The sequence below is a fragment of the Mytilus trossulus genome, chromosome 8 (assembly GCF_036588685.1).
Source record: "Mytilus trossulus isolate FHL-02 chromosome 8, PNRI_Mtr1.1.1.hap1, whole genome shotgun sequence".
Lineage (NCBI taxonomy): Eukaryota > Metazoa > Mollusca > Bivalvia > Mytilida > Mytilidae > Mytilus > Mytilus trossulus.
Genome location: NC_086380.1, coordinates 72512577 through 72534329, shown reverse-complemented (window position 1 = coordinate 72534329; position 21753 = coordinate 72512577). Strand labels below are relative to the sequence as shown.

General features: G+C 31.4%; 1 protein-coding gene across 3 annotated transcripts; it reads left to right on the top strand.

Annotated features, from left to right (window-relative positions):
• Positions 1 to 1065: 1065 nt before the first annotated feature.
• Positions 1066 to 21359, top strand: LOC134681380 (leucine-rich repeat and WD repeat-containing protein 1-like). Of its 3 annotated transcripts, XM_063540982.1 has the most exons (17): positions 1152 to 1168; positions 1966 to 2027; positions 6943 to 7021; positions 8168 to 8239; positions 8772 to 9003; positions 10182 to 10286; positions 10664 to 10813; positions 12098 to 12478; positions 12861 to 12975; positions 13545 to 13651; positions 14844 to 14925; positions 16101 to 16223; positions 17010 to 17085; positions 18611 to 18745; positions 19246 to 19358; positions 20415 to 20646; positions 21217 to 21349. In XM_063540982.1, the coding sequence occupies exons 4-17, from the start codon at positions 8169 to 8171 to the stop codon at positions 21332 to 21334; spliced, it is 2040 nt and encodes a 679-aa protein (XP_063397052.1). In that variant the 5' UTR covers positions 1152 to 1168; positions 1966 to 2027; positions 6943 to 7021; position 8168; the 3' UTR covers positions 21335 to 21349. The 3 variants fall into 3 exon arrangements, with proteins under 3 accessions (XP_063397053.1, XP_063397051.1, XP_063397052.1); XM_063540983.1 differs by lacking the exon at positions 1966 to 2027 and having other exon boundaries at positions 1066 to 1168; positions 20415 to 20576; positions 21217 to 21359; XM_063540981.1 differs by lacking the exon at positions 1966 to 2027 and having other exon boundaries at positions 1066 to 1168.
• The last annotated feature ends 394 nt before the right edge of the window (positions 21360 to 21753 follow it).

Genomic DNA, 21753 nt, shown 5'->3' with positions numbered 1-21753 from the left:
ACATTTATGAGGAAGGGATTGTGTAGTTTTTATTATTATATTGATAAATGAAGAAATTAAAAACATTTATGAGGAAGGGATTGTGTAGTTTTTATTATTATATTGATAGAGGAAGAAATTAAACATTTGTAAGGAAGGGATTGTGTAGTTTTATCTTTATATGAATAGATTAAGAAATTAAACATGTGTTAGATCAAAGGATATGCACACGCTTTACAATGTAAAATGAAAATAAAAACAAAGATTTGTCACCTTTCCTTTGAAGGATTTATTGAAACAAAAACATGAAATATCATTTTCTTTCTAACTGTGCAATTCATTTTTCCTGATTGCCCAACGTTAGCTGTAGCTGCACCCTATAAGGTAATACACAACGTAGAACATCAAATGAGATTAACGAGGCGTGTGTCCCTTGTTTTATTGCTACAATAACATCCTTCAACTTTATACACGCATCAGACTATACAATTACACGCGCCAGAATATACAATGATTGTAAATAGTGAACACCTATTGAAAACTCAAGATTGTCATTGAAAGTTTCCTTTAATCTTCAATCAATATGCATAAACATGATAAATATCATTAAAGGAGGCAATATACTATATCAAATGATGAAAAAAACAGAACACATTTTAATTATGTTTTCCTCTTGTTTGATTTCAGTTCTTTTGTATTTCACAATGTGTTCATGAATTTTCTGGACAATGATGCACACACATCATGCATTTTGCAAGTTTATTATATAATTGTACAAAGATAGTTTTAAAAACAAATTATAAGATAAATATATTATTGTTCTAAAACACCAGTAAAAGTAATATTATAAAACGACAGGGTAAACGTAATACTTGCTGCTATACATAATAAAATATCATGTAAATAAATGTAGCAACTGAATTAGATCTATGTTTCATTTTTTTTCTATCAACATTAACTTTCTTGTCATTAAAATTGCTTTCTTTTGCTTAGTCTTTTAATTTTTATTTGGAATAAGCAATTATAATAGCTAAAAATGTTTTCTTGTCGCTAAATAGTTTCTTGTCGCTTCTTGACGCTTTGTGTCGCTAATTAGGGAGACCGTGGGTTTCAGATATAATTCTTTTCACTTCCGTTTGTTGAATTTGGCGGGAATTTTCACATGTGTTTGTTTACATTGTTTGTTTTCGTAAGTATAAGAATAACCTTTAGCTTCAATGATCTTCCATGAATCTGTGACAATCAACTTATTTCTGTAAAATTGTTTTTCACCTTATATGCGAATCTCTGTATATAGATATAGGAAGATGTGGTGTGAGTGCCAATGAGACAACTCTCCATCCAAATAACAATTTAAAAATTAAACCATTATAGGTTAAAGTACGGCCTTCAACACGGAGCCTTGGCTCACACCGAACAACAAGCTATAAAGGGCCCCAAAATTACTAGTGTAAAACCATTCAAACGGGAAAACCAACGGTCTAATCTATATAAACAAAAGTATGGATTTCCATTTTAAAGAAAATGGGTGTGGAAATATTTGTTATGAGCACTGGTCCCTTATAGTCCGAGATTACTCTGACGTCCGACGGCTGTTTAGCCAGACAAGCTGGGGCCGTGGGACGTCAAAGCTTGTTCTATATCAAAAAGTGGATATTTGCCCACCCCAAATAGATGCGCTGCTAATTCCTCGCTTCTGGAGGCGACTGAGGGCCTTGGAAGTATATGAATCGGGCATCAATCTCTTCAGTTTTCATTTATCTCTTCATTTATGTAAGTTTCACCTATATTTCTATATTTTAACATTTTTCACAGAGACCCATGATTTCTGCATTTTTGACTTTCACTTTCAAATGGACGTCAAGTTAGGAGAGATTTCCTGGTCTCGAGACTCAAATATGCACCTATTTACATTTTGTTACCTCCTTTATAGGAGATCAATGTTTAACATTTAGAAGCAACCACGTTTTTTTCCCTCTTTTACAGGAGATCGGTAACTAGCATTTAGTTCCGACCACGATTACAATCGGCAGCTCTCGGACATTTAGGTAACTTACAGCGTAAATGAACAAGGTGTTACATTATCATTTGATTATGGTCATTTGCACTGTTTTCTCATGGTCACGTGATAATCTTTGAAAATGAAAGGCAAATTGGAGAAATCGTGGGTCTGTGAAAAATGTTAAAATATAGAAAAATAAAGATTTGGCAGGTAGGTGAAACTTACATAAATGAAGAGATAAATGAAAACTGAAGAGATTGATGCCCGATTTATATAAATCCAAGGCCCTCAGTTGGCTCCAGAAGCGAGAAAGCAGTGCATCTATTTTGGGTGGGCAAATATCCACTTTTTGATATGGAACAAGCTCTGATGTCCCACAGCCCCAGCTTATCTGGCTAAACATCCGTCGGACATCAAAGTAATCTCGGAATATTGTCCCTGGGCAAGTAAAACTGTAAATTTTACTTGTCCGGAAAATAAGTTACTTGTCCTGATCATTGCTGATGGTCCCAATAGATATTGAAGTATATTGTTTTTAGCTAAGCCTGATATATGATTCTTGGCACTTTTGCATCACAAACAAATGAAATCCATTTGATTATATATATGTGAAAAAAATTAGGAAAGTAGGAAACTGGTTAAGGCCTAAAATGGCCGTATTTTCGCCTCAAAATTTACTCTGAGTACAGACAAACCTGTGCATCTGGAGGAGTTTTAAGGCATAGCATGCCCTAGATAAATAGAAATCAAATGCATTGTATGATTTAGAAAATTTGTAACTTTATAACTGGATTTTTGCTGTGCACTTTTTAGCTCACCTGACCTGAAAGGTCAAGTGAGCTTTTCTCATCACTTGGCGTCCATCGTCCGTAAACTTTTACAAAAATCTTCTTCTCTGAAACTACTGGGCTAAATTTAACCAAACTTTGCCACAATCATCCTTAGGGTATCTAGTTTAAAAAATGTGTCCGGTGACCTGGCCATCCAACCAAGATGGCCACCATGGCTAAAAATAGAACACAGGGTTAAAATGTATATTTTGGCTTATATCTTTGAAACCAAAACATTTAGAGCAAATCTGACTGGGGTAAAATTGTTGATCAGGTCAAGATCTATCTGCCCTGAAATTTTCAGACCAATCAGACAACCTGTTGTTGGGTTGCTGCCCCTGGATTGGTTTTTGGTTATTATCTTGAATACTATTATAGATAGAGATAAACTGTAAACAGCAATAATGTTCAGCAAAGGAAGACCTACTAATAAGTCACATGACCAAAATTATCAGTCAACCCCTGAAGGAGTTATTGCCCTTTATAGTCAATTTTTAACAACTTTTTGTCATTTTTTGTAACTTGTACAAAAATCTTCTCCTCTGAAACTACATGGCCAAATTTAACCAAACTTGGCCACAATAATCATTGTTGTATCTATAATACTAAAATTACAAGGTCCAATTTGTCAGCCGTCATCACGTAAAAACGATGAATCAAAGAATTCAACTTTATATATAACTAATATAGAACAAAGGTGTAGATTAAAAATTACACCACTCAAGGCTCTTTTGTTTTCCACGTAATTAATATTGCCAGTAATTAAGAAGTTCCAGGTCGAGTCCGATATCGATACCAATAGTATATTCACCTGTTACCTATTACCTTATCTGTACGTTCCGCATCTGACAGGTGCACCTCCAAACGATGTATTTAGGATTTTGCTATATACACGGGTCATAATCACAGGGCTGACACTACTAAATTCAATCATAGTTAAACTGTAACCTATTGTAGTATTTTAATAAGTAAGACTTTCTAAGATAACAATACGAATACTAAAAATCTGGACTAAAACTAAGGCGTATAGGTGCAGTTTTCAATTTGTTAGCCGGCATCACGTAAAACATCGAATCAAAGAATTCAACTTTATTGATAACTAATATAGGACAATGATCTTGATTAAAAAATACTCCATTCCAGGACCTTTTGTTTTCCAAATAATTAATATTACCAATAATTGATAAGTTCCAGTTCGACGGGTTCAAACAAAAAGATTTGAACGCAGAGATAACTGTGTATCTTATAATCGCATCAGATAAAAAAAAATACTAAAATAAGGCTTGCGCATAGTTATATACTTTAATTCAGTCACGGACCCGCGATATCACGGGTGTGTTCTAGTATAGTTTAAAAATTGTTTCTGATGACCCCACCTACCAAACAAAATGGCCGACATGGCTAAAAATAGAACACAGGGGTAAAATGTATATTTTGGCTTATATCTTTGAAACCAAAACATTTAGAGCAAATCTGTCAAGATTTAAATGTACATCAGAATAAGATCTATCCCCTTTCAAATTTTCAGATGAATCAGACAACTCGTTGTTGGGTTGCTGCCCTAAAATTGGTAATTTTAAGGAAATTTTGCAGTTTTTGGTTATTATCTTGAATACTATTATAGATAGAGATAAACTGTAAACAGCAATAATGTTCAGCAAAGTAAGACCTACAAATAAGTCAACATGATCAAAATTGTTAGAGGACCCCTTAAGGAATTATTGCCCTTTATAGTCAATATTGAACAAAATTTCGTCATTTTTGTAATTTGTACAAAAATCTTTTTCTAAAACTGTGGGCCAAATTTAACCAAACTTGGCCACAATCATTGCTAGGGTATCAATATATAAAAAAGTGTCTTATGACCCCACCTACCACACAAGATGACCGACATCAGTAAATACAGTAACAGGTGAGCGACACAGGCTCTTGAGAGCCTTTAGTTTTAGTCCCTGTAGAACATGACAATATTGACAAACAGTTGAGTTTTCCTTCATATGGTCCACTCAGGTACACAGTTTAAATCACCAATTATTGTTTGGTATCTATTGTCCATGTCAATCAATACAGCTCACTTCAATTATTACCTGTCATGCCTGTGGGGAAATTCTCAAACCTATTTCCCAACTTAGTTTATTTTGGCATCCTCTTGAGGAAAGAAAAAAGTGCACTGCAATTTTTTTTTTTTTTTTCTAAAACATAAAACATATATTTGAAATTTATTTATCTAGGGCATGCTATGAGAACTTTATCGGGAACAACGGGATTGGTTCTTTTTAAGCTCAGGATTTTGGGATTGACCCTTTCGTGATCTGGGAATCCTTTTTATCGGATTTCGTGACGTCGGGATTTACTAAATACTTTATTTATATTCGAGACCTCGGGATTCCATTTTTTTTAAGTCCGGGATTTCGGGATCAGGACCCCTCCTATCCCCCCTCTGCTATACCTTAAAACTTTTCCAGATACACAGGTTTGTCTGTACTCAGAGTAAATTTTGAGGTGAAAATACGACCATTTTAGGCATAGAGTCCACATGAACCTTAACATCAAAGGGACAGAAACCACATCAAACCAACCAATGAAATTACAGGTAAAGGACAATTTTGCAGCAGTTTTTGAATAAAAATTGTAGCCAGTAGGTACATGTACATGTACATATATACTAATTTTGATGACAGTGTGTAAAGGAATGGAAACTAATTTACAGATAAAGCTGGAAGAATCCAAAAAAATCTATATTTTCTGATAGAACATAAAACTTAATAACATAGTCATTTGAATTGTTTTACCTTGTCCTATCTGGGCCTCTTATAGCTAACTATGCATTATGCGCTTTGCTCATTATTGAAGGCCGTAAGGTTACCTATAGTTGTTAATGTATGTCAAATGTATGTTTCATTTTGGTCTTTTGTGTATAGTTGTCTCATTGTCAATCATACCACATCTTCTTTTTCATATACTCACATATATACATGTGTAATTATTATTTTACCATGCATACAACTTTCCTTCTATTTGACAATTTTCATTCTATTTGATTCCATAATAATTATTTCAATTACAAATTCTTCCAAAAAGCACAAAAACAAGCTAATTATCCCTCAATTTATTAAGCTGCCATAAGTCCAACTCTTGCAAACTAAAACCAGGATCCAAATTTTGAAAAAAAAATTTCCATGATTCTCTAAACAAAGTATTATGGGTATTATGGTTTACGCCATACCAACAGTATTACGCATGAAGAAAATAAACACTTTGCTTATTTCAATTTACCCTAGGTTTACCACTTTTTTCAACACCCTTAAGAGCTACAAATTAACGTTTCCTGCTCCCTTACGCCTGGTTTATGCCTTATTTCCAGGTGTAATACGCGTAATAATTTAGTACAGGCAGGGCCACCTCCTAAAATCCTATATGAGGTGCTAATAAATTGTGTTAAAACACCAAAATCAAAATGCAATCTAGAGTTCAGTAAAGTTCTGTGAAATAAATGCTTTCAAAAATATATCACACATGACAGAAAACTTTTACTGTGCCAAAAACTTGAAATTTGTTACATATCATTTTGACGATGAAAAAAAAAGTTGACGTATATTTCAATATACAATTAATTTATCTCCAGTCCTATAGTTTACTATCATTTCAATTAAACATCCATTCAAGTTATCTATTTTTTTATTAAGCATTTTGTACATTAACTACAGTTCTGACAAATATCTGATTTTAACTGACCTTAATTTGAATACATTATTATTTCAGGCCTGGTCCATTATCTAATTACAGTAAAAATTTGCTCAGAAGATAATAAATATGATGTTTATTGATTTGATAAAAACTTTTTTTTTGAGGGGGAGGGTAGTTTTTTTCATCAGGAAGTTAATATTTTAATGTGAATTTAAAAATACATGAAATACATACATGTACAAGATAATTATATGTCTGCTCTATTGTCCTATTGTTAAAAAATTTCTTTGATGTCATTTTAGCTAAATTTTAATTGGCAATTTCTTACACATTGCCCCCAGGGGTATTGTCACATCTTATTATTTGTATTCCAAATAACTGTTAAATAAACAACCCATGTCAAAATACATGTCAATTAGATATTTGTGTTTATTTATTTAATAGGGACAGATTTATGGCTGATTAGAATGAGGACAGTTGATTAACAAAGAATATTGAAATAGGATAACAGAATTAAAATCAGGTAAGTTAATTCATAGTTATAATTATAAAAGATTCAGATTCAATATTTTATTAAAGTCTCACTACTTGCAATACATAAATATACAGTACATACAGAGTATATACACAATATAAAACAGACAATACACAAATATAAATTACAAAAACCATTCTATCAAGAATAATGAGAGACTTTAAAACAATTTCTATATAAAGCTTGTTAAAATACATACGATTATTAAAATAATTTCATTTTAAGAATATGAAAAGGTATTTCTTCTACTTAAAATATCATTAAAATAATGATTTTGAAATACACGACTTTATGATGATGTTGTATTTTAAGATTAAGCATTTATATTTAGATATTTTAGGAAAAATTTCTTTAAATAGAAATAGATATATAAAATATAATTTTCCCTGTCATTGTTAATATTATGTATAAATTGGAAGCTATTGGAAAGTATAATGTTGCATGAAAACTATACTTGTTATATGAATGTATGATTTTTTGGAAATATATATATATATTCGACCTATTATTCAAATGCGTTTTGTTTAAGTATACTTTTCACGTTTTTGGTATTTTGGAAAATGTTGTTTGTGCTGTTTTAAGATTCTTCTACAACGAAATTTATTTTACATGCACACGTATAAAAATTGGGGTTTTTATCCAACGCAATCATAGGTTTGAACGTAGTTTTCAATTTAGACTCGTTTATATATAAATGCAAATGATGAATAAATCAAATAGACTACTCAAAGATAATTTGAGAGTTTAGAGAAATAGGATTTGTAATTTCTGAGGTTTAGATATCAACACTATCTGTTGAATTTAAAAACATACAAGATGATTTATTTATAATATAAATAATAGAAGATGTGGGAAGACTGTTTACAAGCTAAGGCAACTCTTTCTCTCCACAAAAGACCAAATGCTACAGGAATTAACATTAAAGGTCTTTCAATATGTTCAATGATATAATGAAACAGGATTTGGAATCAAGAAAAGTAAAAACATATGTGGAACAAGCATACAATATAAACATATCCATTAAAGAAAAATAAAAGAAGTTTCACATGAAGATGAGGTGAAAAAGAAATTCTTTTGTACCAATGTATTTTGGGTTACGGTTGATGTTATATTGTATTTTGACTAAAATTTCAGAATGAAGATAACAGAAGATTTAGTGAAAAGTTTGTGTAATAAATCATCTCTCAGAGCAGTCCAGAGTTTAAAGTAAGTTATAATTTGCTAGAAACATTTAAGCATGTTAAATTTTCTGTAATTTGGAATTAAAAATTTTGACTGAAAAATCTTGAATATTTTAGTTTGTATTTTTAATATCTATAGATATGGTCTGTTGAAATAATAACCACTTATTAGTCTCATTCTATTATATTTCTGAAATAAAAGAGACAAAATTTTGTATTTATATAATTAAATTATCAAAATGTGTCCGAATAAACATCTTTTAAAACTATGATTTATCCATTCAACCAATGCAAGATAAAGGTTGTTATTAAAAAAAAAACACTCAAAAAAACAGATATGATGATTATCATAGAATCAATGCAATATTTCAAATATGTTGTTTAATGAAATTCATTAAATATTACCCCAATATCATGAATATAAGATAATGTCTAGAGTAGGGCAGAACGAGAGATTGTGTTTAAGATGCAAAAAAATGAATATTTTGTATTCTTACTGGGATGCTTTATGCAGATTTATAAAATTTATTTTAAACCCTGTTTTTTTGTTATTTTAGTCTTTCAGACAAAGAGATAAATGGAAGCTTGGATTGTACAGTATTAGAGCAGTTAGCGAACCTGTCAGTGTTAGACATATCACAAAACAGTATAACCGATATCCCAGAATCCTTCAGTCTACAGCGACTAGAGACCCTCGATTGCAGCTTCAACAATATAAAATCTTTAAAATTTATTCAGAACTTTAAGAATTGTACACAACTTTACTTGGATGGAAATGATGATATTCAGGTAGGTCAACACAGGAAATGTTGAAGTAAGAGTACAAAGAATTATGGGTAATTTCAATATTCATTCCCCAAAATGAAATATTATGGGAAGTTGGTTGAATTTTCATTGTTTAGGACTTTGCTGTAAAAAAAAGAAATGAAGTATGATTGCCAAGAGACATCTATGCACCAAAGCTTAAAAAAGAGGATGTCAGCAATTATTGGTAACCATATGACCTTTGGCAATGAGAAAAATCCATACCACATAGTCTGCTATAAAAGTCCCAACATAATTTTTTTTTATTTCAATTGGATAACTTTACTGATTTATAACAAAACAATTTATGAAAGACAAAAATTACAGACAAGAACCAATGACAACCACTTTCACAGGCACACAAAGAATGTGAAAAAAAATCATTTGAAAATAGCTTATAAATTTGTTTAAGAATCATGATAATTACAGTTTAGGATGTTTTTTTGTTTCTTTCTTTTAAAAAAAAATGTTGAGGTAGTTCTTACTTACTGTCTTTATCAACTAATATTGATGTTTATGTATATATATGCTAGAGGTTTATTTTTCTTTAATTATTTGAATAAGTTCTGTGTGACATTTCATTTGACAAATAACCATTGCTCTATTGAAAGAGTCAAAAGCCAATTAATTCAGTTTTTTTGCATTTATTGGTATTACTCATATAATTCCATTACACAGACAATTTATGTTACTCAATGTAATTAATAAATGTTGAATGGAAACATTTTGATATGCATCATACTGTGGTATAGTTTGGTATAGTTTGGTCTTATTTCAACAATTTATAAATTTTTTAAAAAGAGGGTGCTCTATAGAGAAAAGGATAATAATACTTTTAAAAGAACAAAATTTATCAGAAGAAAAATTTGATGCACCAAAACTAATGCAGGTTTTTTATGTTTTTACTTCATTATTTTTGAAAATATAAATTTTTTGCAGATTGATGTAGAATTGCATTTTTATGGTCATTTCAGGGTTTTCAAATCTGCAAACGGCATATAAAACTAGAAATAAATTCAACATTTAAATTTTTTGTCTACCCGGGCCCGAAATCCATTATCTAAAAAATAGTAGTATTCCTAAAAGAATACTGAATCCACAGCAGTTCAGTAGGTTGTGTACTCCACAACGAAGATCACATTTCATTGAATTATCTTTTATAGCTGATAGATAAAGTCAAAGCATTCAGGATGAATCCATCCATACATTTTGTTGATGAAATACGTAGAGCTACTGTGGAAAACTTCAAGGAGAAATTTGAAGTCATGGTAAGTTATATGAGTAAAAGTTATATGTTCTGAGATTGGAAATTGTAGTTTCTACTATCCTTGGTTTTTGATCTTCAAATTTTTTCAGGGGCCACAACTCTATGTATAAAGAAGAAGATGTGGTATGATTTATGATTGCCGATGAGACAGAGAGTCAGACCAAAAGACACTAATATTAACATTGTGATCAAGTTTCTTATTCATTGATCATGTAAGGCATACATGTACTTCGAACATGCCTCACCATGTGATATTTTGAATTAAGTGCTTTTTGACTAATATGAAAAGAGATGTTTGAATGACATTTTCTACACATTTTAAAAGAATGAAGTAAAATTGTGAGATGTTATGAATTAATTTGTGCTTTCTGCTTTTAGGTGAAGAGTAAATGGGAAGTCTTGTTTGCTGCCAAGTATGCAGAAGGATTCAGTGATGATCAATTTGAACATGTTCTCCAGGAGTTTTATACATCTTTAACCTCTGACCTTTTGTTTAAAAATATTACTGAAGAAACTGAATGGGCAATTGTAAGTATGCTGCCTTCACATTATAAATTCAATTTTTTTATATGTGTTTATGAGGTTTTGATGTAAAATATGACCTGCTCAATTTCTTTTTTAAAAACTTTAATTTTTTCATGTACACTTTTGTTGACAAGAAACTGGTTTTTGCAATATCCGTTTACAGCTGATTTCAATTATTGTGTAGCCTAAGGTAATATCTTTGATTAGCTTGCTTGTTAGCTGAACCCTGAAGTCATTGTTAGGTAAGGTACACTACGCTCCTTTCAATGTAGCTTAGCCTTACAGATATGTAGATTGGTTATTTGCCAGACTAGACTACTCTTAGTGGAGGGTAGTTTACATAACCTAACAATGACTTCATGGTTAAGCTAGCAAGCAAGCTTTTGCATAATATTTTAGTCAGTTTAATTGAAGTCTGGAGCTGGCATGTCAGTTAACTGCTAGTAGTCTGTTGTTATTTATGTATTATTGTCATTTTGTTTATTTTCTTTGGTTACATCTTCTGACATCAGACTCAGACTTCTCTGGACTGAATTTTAATGTGGGTATTGTTATGCTTTTACTTTTCTACATTGGGTAGAGGTATAGGGGAGGGTTGAGATCTCAAACACATGTTTAACCCTGCTGCATTTTTGCGCCTGTCCCAATATAGGAGCCTCTGGCCTTTGTTAGTCTTGTATTATTTTAATTTTAGTTTCTTGTGTACAATTTGGAAATTAGTATCACGTTCATTATCACTGAACTATAATATATTTGTTTAGGGGCCAGCTGAAGGACGCCTCCGGGTGAGGGAATTTCTCGCTACATTGAAGACCTTTTGGTGACCTTCTGCTGTTGTTTTTTTCTATGGTCGGGTTGTTGTCTCTTTGACACTTTCCCCATTTTCATTCTCAATTTTAAGCTTTTGCTTAAACACTCATGAAATTGGCTGTATAAGGTCTTACAGTAAACATTCATACCTTCTAAAGGCTAATTTGATCCAATTGAAATATTATATGAAGTGTTCCCATCACTTCATCCACTTTGACTCATTCAATTCATTTTTTTAAACAGGAATATTGCGACATTTATAGGAAATTTTAATAAAAAATATTTTTTATTTATTGTTTTACAAAATGTTTTAGGTCACAAAGTATAAGAAAAGACATAGTTTTTAACATTTTGTACAGATATGTTATTGCAAATGGATTTCTAGAAGGAAATTTAAGGTTACTGTGGGGTCATGCATTTGTACTGGACCTAGAATATAATCATTTGTTTGACATTTGAATTGTTTTGTTTATTCAGCTTAAAGACATTGCTTCAGAGATTGTTGAGAAAGCCCAAGATAAATCACTTTTCACTGAATCCAATATGTCTAGAGGTACACCACGAAGTGCTCGTCTAAATCATAAATGGTTGAACAGAAATGACTCAGGACCTTCAACCCCATCAACACCAGAATCCAGTGGACAGAAAGATTTAATGAGGGTAAAACCGTTAACTCCGAAAAGTGGGACAAGTACACCAAGACCATCTTTAAAACGAGGAAGAGAAAGTACCCCAACTAGTTCACCTAAAGGTCAACCTGCAAAAAGGGCAAGGGATACACCTCTATCAACACCAACAAGAAGGCCAACAGTTTTCACATCCATAAAAAGCACTGACGAACAGAAAACAGCACGTTTGGTATGTAAACATATAAAATTAAGAAAATTTACACCTTTTGTTTAATGAAAATTCTTCAAAAATAGTTTTGAATTAAGATCAGATAACACAATCTTAAATTGCACAAAGCATTGTGAATTAATTCATTAAAATATAATTTCAAGAAGTCTTTAGTAAAGGCAAATAAATACAGTATTCATAAATATATATTTCTCTGGTAAGTTACTATAACACTTGATAATTTATGCTCCTATAAGTAACTGTTTTAAATTAGTGTCCATTAAACATGTTTCCATTAATATAAAATGACTGAATAATAGCCAACTATAAATCTTATGGGGTGATGGATCATTAATGTATATAAATACTTCAATTTTTATGCAAAATATTTGTTTTGTTTTAGCCATCTGTTGGTGATTTTGACCCAGCCTACTTCATCAGATGTCACTCAACAAATAATGATCCCAATGACAATCAGACAAAAGTTTGGAGATGTGCTTTTAAACCAACTAATAAAGGTATGTTTTAGTTAAGTTTGAAAGAAGTGGAATTATGCTTATTAGATGTGATAGCCTTCTGGCTGTCCTGAAATCAACATTACAGCTTCTGAATTAAACCATTTAAGCTGGAAACCATATATTTAATGCATTTGGTTTGATTATGCCCAGTGGGATGAGAATAAAACCCCTAATTCAAGATGGGTTTTATAGGTCAAAGATGAAAGCTGCATGAGTTATTAAAAGAATAGAAATTTGGAAAATTTTATTACTGGATGTTATCTTTTGACCATATACAGCCCAGGGTGGAGTATTATCACTCATTTGATTAGATATTATTCTGGTTTGAGGGTCCATCCAATCATTGGTTTAAGATATTTCTCCAAGAAGTTATGGTCCTACCAGCTGAAATCTAGTACCATAAGTAAACATGTTATTATAATAACCTCAACATGTGACAAAAAGAAATTAGCATATCACTCCTTTTATACCTGCCTGCTGATTCAGTAGAAATCATAATTCAAACAAAATTAAAAGACTTTGTTGCTAGAAATATTTATTCTGGCATGATATTACACTTATGTTTACAGATAAAGGTAGCCGACTTTTAGCCACATGTGGAGGTCAAAATGTGTGTCTAATAGATTGTCAGACTGGTATTGTGATGAAGAGATACAAAGACAGTAGTAAAGAGGAGGTAACTCTATTTTAATATCATGTCATGTGACATAATTTTCACAAAATACACTAGCAACCAAAAGTTGTATGAACTTTTAACATTCTTATCTCCCAACAAAAACCAAAAAAAACAAACTACAAAAAAGCTTGGGTCTAATGCAGAAATAAAAAAGAAACTTTTGAAATTAGATGATGTGGTTTGATTGTCAATGAGACAACATTTCACAAGAGACCCAATGAAACAAAATTAATGTAACGATTATAGGTCACTGTAACAATGAGTAAAACCATACTGCAGTCAGCTGTCAAAGACCCCAAATTGGCTATTGGTAAACAATTCAAACAGGAAATCCAATGGTGATATCTATATAAATAAAAAAACATACATTTATTTTTTGCTCATCACAGATTAATGGTTAAAATGTGAGATCTTGCAAATTTTAAAAGAAAAATCACTACCTAAATACTGAATTAAGTTAATAAAGTTTTTATAATAGCTGAACTTTTTGAAATATGTTACATGTTTCGCATTTAACTTTGCAATAATTTTTGAAAGCTGACAGATCAAATATCTTTGTTTCTTTATGACCATTTATTTAAAAGATTATCTTTTTTGTACATATAACTATTGGTCTATTATTATTATTTTTTGTTTGTAGTACCTATGACATGCTTGACTTGAAACAAACCTTTGTCCTCAATATAAACAATAATAGACACTACCTTTCAAATTTGATTATTGAAAAGTTTTTATGCCCCACCTACAATAGTAGAGGGGCATTATGTTTTCTGGTCTGTGCCTCCGTTCGTCCCACATCAGCTTAAAGTTTTTTGGTCAAGATATTTTTTGATGAAGTTGAAGTCCAATCCATTTGAAACTTAGTACACATGTTCCCCATGATATGATCTTTCTAATTTTAATGCCAAATTATAGTTTTGACCCCAATTACATGGTCCACTGAACATATTAATTGATAGTGCGAAGTTCAGGTTAAAGTTTTTGGTCAAGGTAGTTTTTGATGAAGTTAAAGTTACATCAACTTGAAACTTAGTACACATGTTCCCTATGACATGATTTTTCTAATTTTAATTCCAAATTAAAGTTCTGACCACAATTTTCATGGTCCACTGAACACAGAAAATGATAGTGCGAGTGGGGCATCCGTGTACTATGGACACATTCTTGTTTAGTTATAATTTTGGTGTTTTAGGACTTTTATGCCTTAGCTTGGTCAACAATACCATACAAGACTGGTAGTAAAGAAGGAAAAATCAATATATTGGCAGTCGCAGGTAAGTGTACTGTACATACATAAATACATATGACAAGATGTGGTATAAGTGCCAATGAGACAACTCTCCATCCAAGTCACAATTTGTAAAAAGGAAACCATTATAGGTCAAAGTATGGTCTTCAACAAGGAGCTTGACTCACACCGAACAGCAATATATAAAGGGCCCCTAGACAGACATGTGAAAAACCATTCAAACCAGATAATCAATGGTCTTGCCAATATAAAAAATGAGAAATTGTCTGTTTTAAAATATGTGTTTTAAGCATGAAAGCAGGAGAAGACAATAAAGCATTCATATTTAATGATTTGTTTTCCCAATAGTTAGCATCCATATATTCACAGAAAATTCATTAACATCATCAAATAGGTAAAATTGAAATTTGTAAGCATTTTAAATTACCAGAAACTGGCTAATGTTAGAACATGGAATCTACAGCAAGTCAATGTTAGATATATAAGCATTTCGTGCATATTTAAGACTAGATGTTTTATTATTATCTATTAGACGCCGTCAGCTGAAATTCGTAGTGGTTATCATTTGAAATAATCTAAACTATCAACCGCGTTCTCTCGAGATATAGTTTTTCTCATTCCATTCATAAATCGTGAAAAGAAAAACCACTTCTGACCTACCTTTCAAGTGATTGCACTGTAATAATCCTGACCTTCACATTTTCCATTGTAATTCTGCCATCTTCGTTTCTATGAGGATCATTTGTTTACATGTGAAATTTGTCATTTACGCAGTTTCCTGAAATGTTCTTTTCATTGATGTGATACAGTTTCCCGCGCTTTATGCAAATGTTATGAAATTGAATTCCACGGAAACACTTCCGGAAAAAACAATGGCGTATTCCACCATTCAAAATAGTCTTGGAAAATGTGAAGGTCAGGATTATCACAGTGCAATCACTTAAAAGGTAGGTCAGTAGTGGTTTTTCTTTTCGCGATTTATGAATGGAATGTGAATAACTATATCTCGAGTGAATGTAGTTGATAGTTTAGATTATTTTTATAGATAACCGCTACGAATTTCAGCTGACAGCGACTATAAGATATATGAATAGCAAAAAGCAGTATTATGAAACTGAAATTCTATTATATTCCATCAAAATTGAATGAGTAACAACACTTGAAACTACATTTGAATTTTGTTTTTTAATCTGTTTTCAGGAAATAATGGTTTTATAAAACTTATCCATCCTTCCCAATTTGTGATGTATGCTACGATGGAAGGTCACCATGACTACATCAGCTGTTTGTTGTTTCACCCAGAAGAACCGACACATCTGTTTAGTAAGTTTTTATGATTCATTTACGGGCATCATGGGTTTTTTAGTCTAAGCATCTGTATGCTAATTTACAAAAATTGAATCTCACTTTGTACCTCAAAAATTTGACCTTTAAAATATATATGCCTCAGTTTTGAAACAAGCCATAAAACATACCCAAGTTTACAACTACAGAAGAAAACATTTTCATTACCACCTATGGGAAATCAATTGTGCATATTGAGCCATTTGCTGGTTTCAAAGATATTTTTTGTAGAGCAGATATGATAGGAAGTAAGGTGTGATTGGAGCAAAACTTGTGATTACATGTTGAATCAGGCTTTTTATTTGTTAAAAAATTTGATGTTAAAGTATTGATATCACAGTAAGTACCCAAATACTGTGGATTCATTATTATTCATTGGATACAAATTTCCGTGGGTATAGATGAGCCACGAAATTAGATATTGAACGAAAACCAAATTTTCTATAGGCTTGTATGCAGACTTTGACAAACAATGAAATTAAATATCCATGAACATGTAAGTTTTCCTTAATCCACAAAAATAAATGATCCACAGTATGTTTTTATGTATAAAGTTAAGAAGAATTTGTTAGAAATTGAACTGTTCATATCAGTTGAGTTGAAATTGAGAACTTGTCGTGTGATTTTGAGTTTTATTGGGTTGTCATATCAATCCATGAATCTGTCTGCCATTCAGAAAGCTTATATATAATTATCGTATGAAATTTATATGCATCATATATATGTAACAGTTATTAATAAAGATCAATAATTCAATATCTTTAGGTGGATCAAAAGACAGAAAAATAATACTATGGGATGTTGGTGTTCCAGATTTCACAGATTATACCACAAATTACAAGTAAGCCATAACCAAAAAACAAAATTGTGAAATTTGGTTATTTTGTATCTTTTATCATGTATATTGTGTCCTTATGATATTTATAACACATTTGAAGAGATTGGTTCAAAACTCCAGGTTATCTTTTTGGGTACTTGCAGTTGAATTTTTATGTGCTCTTCCTAGAATTTTTAAATAGCGCCATGGAAATTAACAAAGCACTTGTTTTCCAAAAAATATAGCACCATGGCCCCATTACATTCTATTATAAAATCATCCGTTAGCACCATGGGAAAACATATAGCACCGGGGTAGCAAGGTGCTTTATGGTCCTGGGGAGAACACTGATTATAATTTATTATTTAAGGTCTTAAGTGTCAGTCTTTGTAAGAATCAGGCAAATTAGAAAATTTTCAAAACATGGCCGAAAAAAACCCGCCAACCTAACCACCCTATTTTGAAGGTTAGAAATGGTAGATATTTCGTTTCTGCGTGTGGTAATTCGAAAAAAAATATCTAGATAAATTTTGGTTAGAATGATAGCAAATTACAGAGTTATCTCCCCTTAATTATTAATTTCTAGTGCATTTCAACCAAATTATATCTTTGATTACAAGATCAGGGAAAGAAAAAGAAAGTTATATTCATGCACAATTAAATATTCTGAACTTAAAATTAATGTAAAGCTGAGCTGGTTTTTGTTTGTCATGTTTCCACCACTGCCTGATTCTTAGGCAGATTGGCACTTAAGGAGGCTCCTGGGTACAAACATTTTAGCAAAAAATTAAACCTTTATTTTTTCATTACAAATTTTACTTATTACACTATTTGTTGTTACTTTATGATATGGTACAAAAAACAACCCACAAAAATGATTTGGTTTGGCCCCAGATGACTTTAAAACTTGAAATAGCTCCAAATTATCTCCCTTTGGTGCGAAAATGCCATTTTTTGGCCTTAAATTTGAAATATCTTTTTTAACTCATCGGTGACCTATATTTTTTATTATTGTTTTCAAATAAGCTGTACATAAACTAAATTATTGTAAAATTTAAGCAATTTCTTATATTAGGTTATTTTTTTATTTCGATATTTCCTCTTTTTCTCCTATTAGTTCAACAGAAAAAAAGGACATTAACAAAAATGTATGCTTTTTCCAGAGGCAGATTTTAGCTTAAATGAACGGTGACCCCATTATTTTATTTCATTTTTCTTTTAAGTATATGATAAAGTTCATTTATGAAAAAATATAGCGAAATCCTATATTAAAAAAAAAGAATTCATTTATACCCAGGAGCCCCCTTAACTGCTAAAAAGTGAAAAAGCATAAATGTTACTGCTTATGATTTTATATCTTAGTTTCCATATGAACTCATTGAACTGTTAGTTATGAAAATGTAAAAGGTTGCATGGTCTAGCATAAACTTCTAAACAGTTATAACCAGGTAAAAGGCCTTTAAAGAAAATACTACTTTTCTATACAATATCCTGTCTCCACATTGGGAGCACCTCCTACAATGATACACACTATGTTTTGTGTTTACAGGAAGTTGATGGTGTTAAATACAGCCCATACAGATGCCTTGAATTTGGTGTTTAGTATAAAGAGTCAGATGCTGATAGCTGGATGTGAAAAATCATGTTACGGATGGAGATTTAATAACAAGAAAAGTGTATCAAGGTATGGTTTATACACTCGTGGGTTCAACTGCGATAAATTCAGAAATTTGTGCAGTTTTTAGTGTTAGAAAATTGCGTCAAAATATTTTATAAAATAAAACTTTGCATTTTAAGTTCTGATTTTATTCTTTGTTTGCAGCATTTACTGAAAACACAATTGATCTCACGTTTTTGTCCTATCATCTAAAATCACAATCAGATATATATGCATACAAAAATTTGAGAATGACTGATATGGTGTAATGTTTGGAGGGTTAAGTTTTCCATATTCACCTTACACCAATCTTTGTAGAGACTTAATTTGGTAGGAACCATTAGCAGTTATTTCAATGTGAATGCAAACCATGGAAGCTTATTACTATACAAAATGTATATAGCTATGAACAAATTCTGAAATCAACCTCTAAATCTCTGAACTATATCTTGAATTTTCCATAAAAGAACGATTGAAATTTATGATTTTAGAAACTTTCATGGTAGAAAATTTTATATTGATTTCAGGGATCCTAACTTTGAGTTTCTGATACCCAGTACAATGTCCGATATTGAATCAGGGGACAGTGATGATGTGGAAGTAGTAGATGGCCTGGCATTGTTACCTAATGATTACATCGGTAAGTATTTGAATATTGTGAAGAAATCAAGTGATTGAAATTGGTGTTTAAAACCACTTACAGTACAGTTTGCTATTTCATGGCAGCCATTTTTAATTGGTGAAGGAAGCTTAATTGCCAATTGGAAACACATCTTTTGGTATGAAAACTGACAATCTTAGTCAATGAAGATTGGTGTTCCATAAGCCTGCCAAGTGCTGAACTTTAGATTATAAATGTTGACAGGCTTATGATACAGTAGTTTGACTACTTTGGCCATTGTAAAGAAATGAACATGAATATGAATTAGAATTGATAATACCCTCAAGAAGGGGGCACTATTTTTCAATCATATAGTCTATCTTTCCTTCTGTTCCAACACATGATGCTGGAATCCCAAGAGTAAGAAGTCTGCCGAATCAGGATTGTTAAAGATTTCCGATATATGTTCCTTTCTCGGACTACAGGCATATTTTAGTTAGTAATGTACATTCAGAAAAATTGACTTACTGCATTAAGAATGTTCACTTCTCAGTTTCAAAATAATTAACTTTTCAAAACATTAGTTTCTATTGACAGGGGATAAATAAAGGAATCAAAAGAGCAAACAAAAAAATATCGATCAATTTGCTTGTATTCGAGCTATAAGCCATTGAAATTTTTGCTTGAAAATATTCCCTCTTGAGTTTTCCTCTTGAGTTTTCATAGCTTTATCATTGACAAGGTGAAGTTCTCAAAGAAACTGTTAAAAAAATATTTAATAAAATTTTATAAGACTTTTTAAGGCATTCAAATAGATAAAACCAGAGGAATCCCAAAATCTGACAAAAATCCCAAAACATGACAAGCAAACATCCTTAACTGAAATAGGAAAGTGGTTTTGCAATATGGCTTCTCAAAAAGTTGTATTGTCCAGACTCCACCGTTAAATTATATATTTGACTTGTTGTGTACAGCATGAAACACATATATTCTAACATAACTCAGAAAAAAAGATTAGTCTTATGATCTGACCTTTTGTCTTTAACAACCTTGTTTTTCTCCACTGTTAATTTATTTTATTTTTGTCTTTTGCAGCAGCCAAATGTAATGGTTCAGGTCACATGGTCATCTGGAATCTCCATGACAACCTACCTGTCAAGGTTATTAAGGGGACAAAAACAGTAGAGGTCAAAGTATCAGCATTATTACAGTATACCAGAACATCTGTGGACTATATCAACCTCGGTTCAGCCTCAGGTAATATAACAGCCCGTGATCATCAGAAAATAGATAAGGGAAGACTATATCAACCTTGGTTCAACCTCAGGTAATATAACAGCCAGTGATCATCAGAAAATAGATAAGGGAAGACTATATCAACCTCGGTTCAACCTCAGGTAATATAACAGCCCATAATCATCAGAAAATAGATAAGATAATATGCAATTTCAGAATGAGAAGGATTATGGGTAAAACAGTTTACACAATACAACATAGAAAACTAAAAACTGAGGAAGACAAACACCATTTAAAACTAAGTTTGATCTCAGGTGACCATGAAAGGTTAAATGATTTAATTAAATAAACAAGTCTTAAACAAATGTCAACTTGAAATCAACTGGAATCAAGAAAAAAATTATACAACTTCAAGAAAACAACGTAGAGTAAGCTATCAACAAAATTATTTAAAAGAAAAAAATTCTGGAAAAAAACAACCACAAATAATGTTCCTAACTTTGGCCCGGCTAATTTTAAAATGTGCTCAGAAACAGATAAATGTGCTTTACTAAAAAAAAAATAAAAAAATTGATATGTATGAGGGATTCCTGGAAACGTATATTTTGTATATTATAGGTATGAGGGATTTCTGGAATCACATATATTTTGTATATTATAGGTATGCTTACAGCTGGAGACGACAAGGGGTCATTGTTTGTCTACCAGATGGATGCATTCACCAAAAAACACAAGGCCTCATCAGATCAAATTTTAGGCTATTCCATGGTAAGTTCTGATAGCAGATAATAGTTATATGGAAAAAATATCATACAAATTGAAGTTTACTTTCGCAATATCAGTGTCCGGTGGCATGACCTTTAGAAATTCAGTGAATTATGTATTATTAGTAGTACAATTGTCCTAATTTGAAAAATTTCATCTCATCTGATATGAATTTTATTGACCTGATAAATTCTGAATTAGGACAATTGCAGTGTACAAAATTTATCCTGATATTGTTATTACACCACTTATTTATTGGTTTTTTTTCCATGATAAATTCTGTATTAGGACAATTGCACAATGTTAAACAAATTTATTCTTATTTTTTTATTGCATATTGGCAGTGATAGCAATAAAGGAAAGCAACTCGAAAAATACTTTTTTTTTAAGTAAATGGTTTAAGGGACATAATTCAAATTGATTTAAAGTCATA

Excerpts from the sequence above, each read along its gene's own strand:
- LOC134681380 (XM_063540981.1), top strand. The coding sequence starts at position 8,169 with ATGAAGATAACAGAAGATTTAGTGAAAAGTTTGTGTAATAAATCATCT. Across the intron at positions 19,359-20,414 it reads GTTACCTAATGATTACATCG|CAGCCAAATGTAATGGTTCA; the intron begins GTAAGTATTTGA and ends TGTCTTTTGCAG. Across the intron at positions 20,647-21,216 it reads CAACCTTGGTTCAACCTCAG|GTATGCTTACAGCTGGAGAC; the intron begins GTAATATAACAG and ends TGTATATTATAG.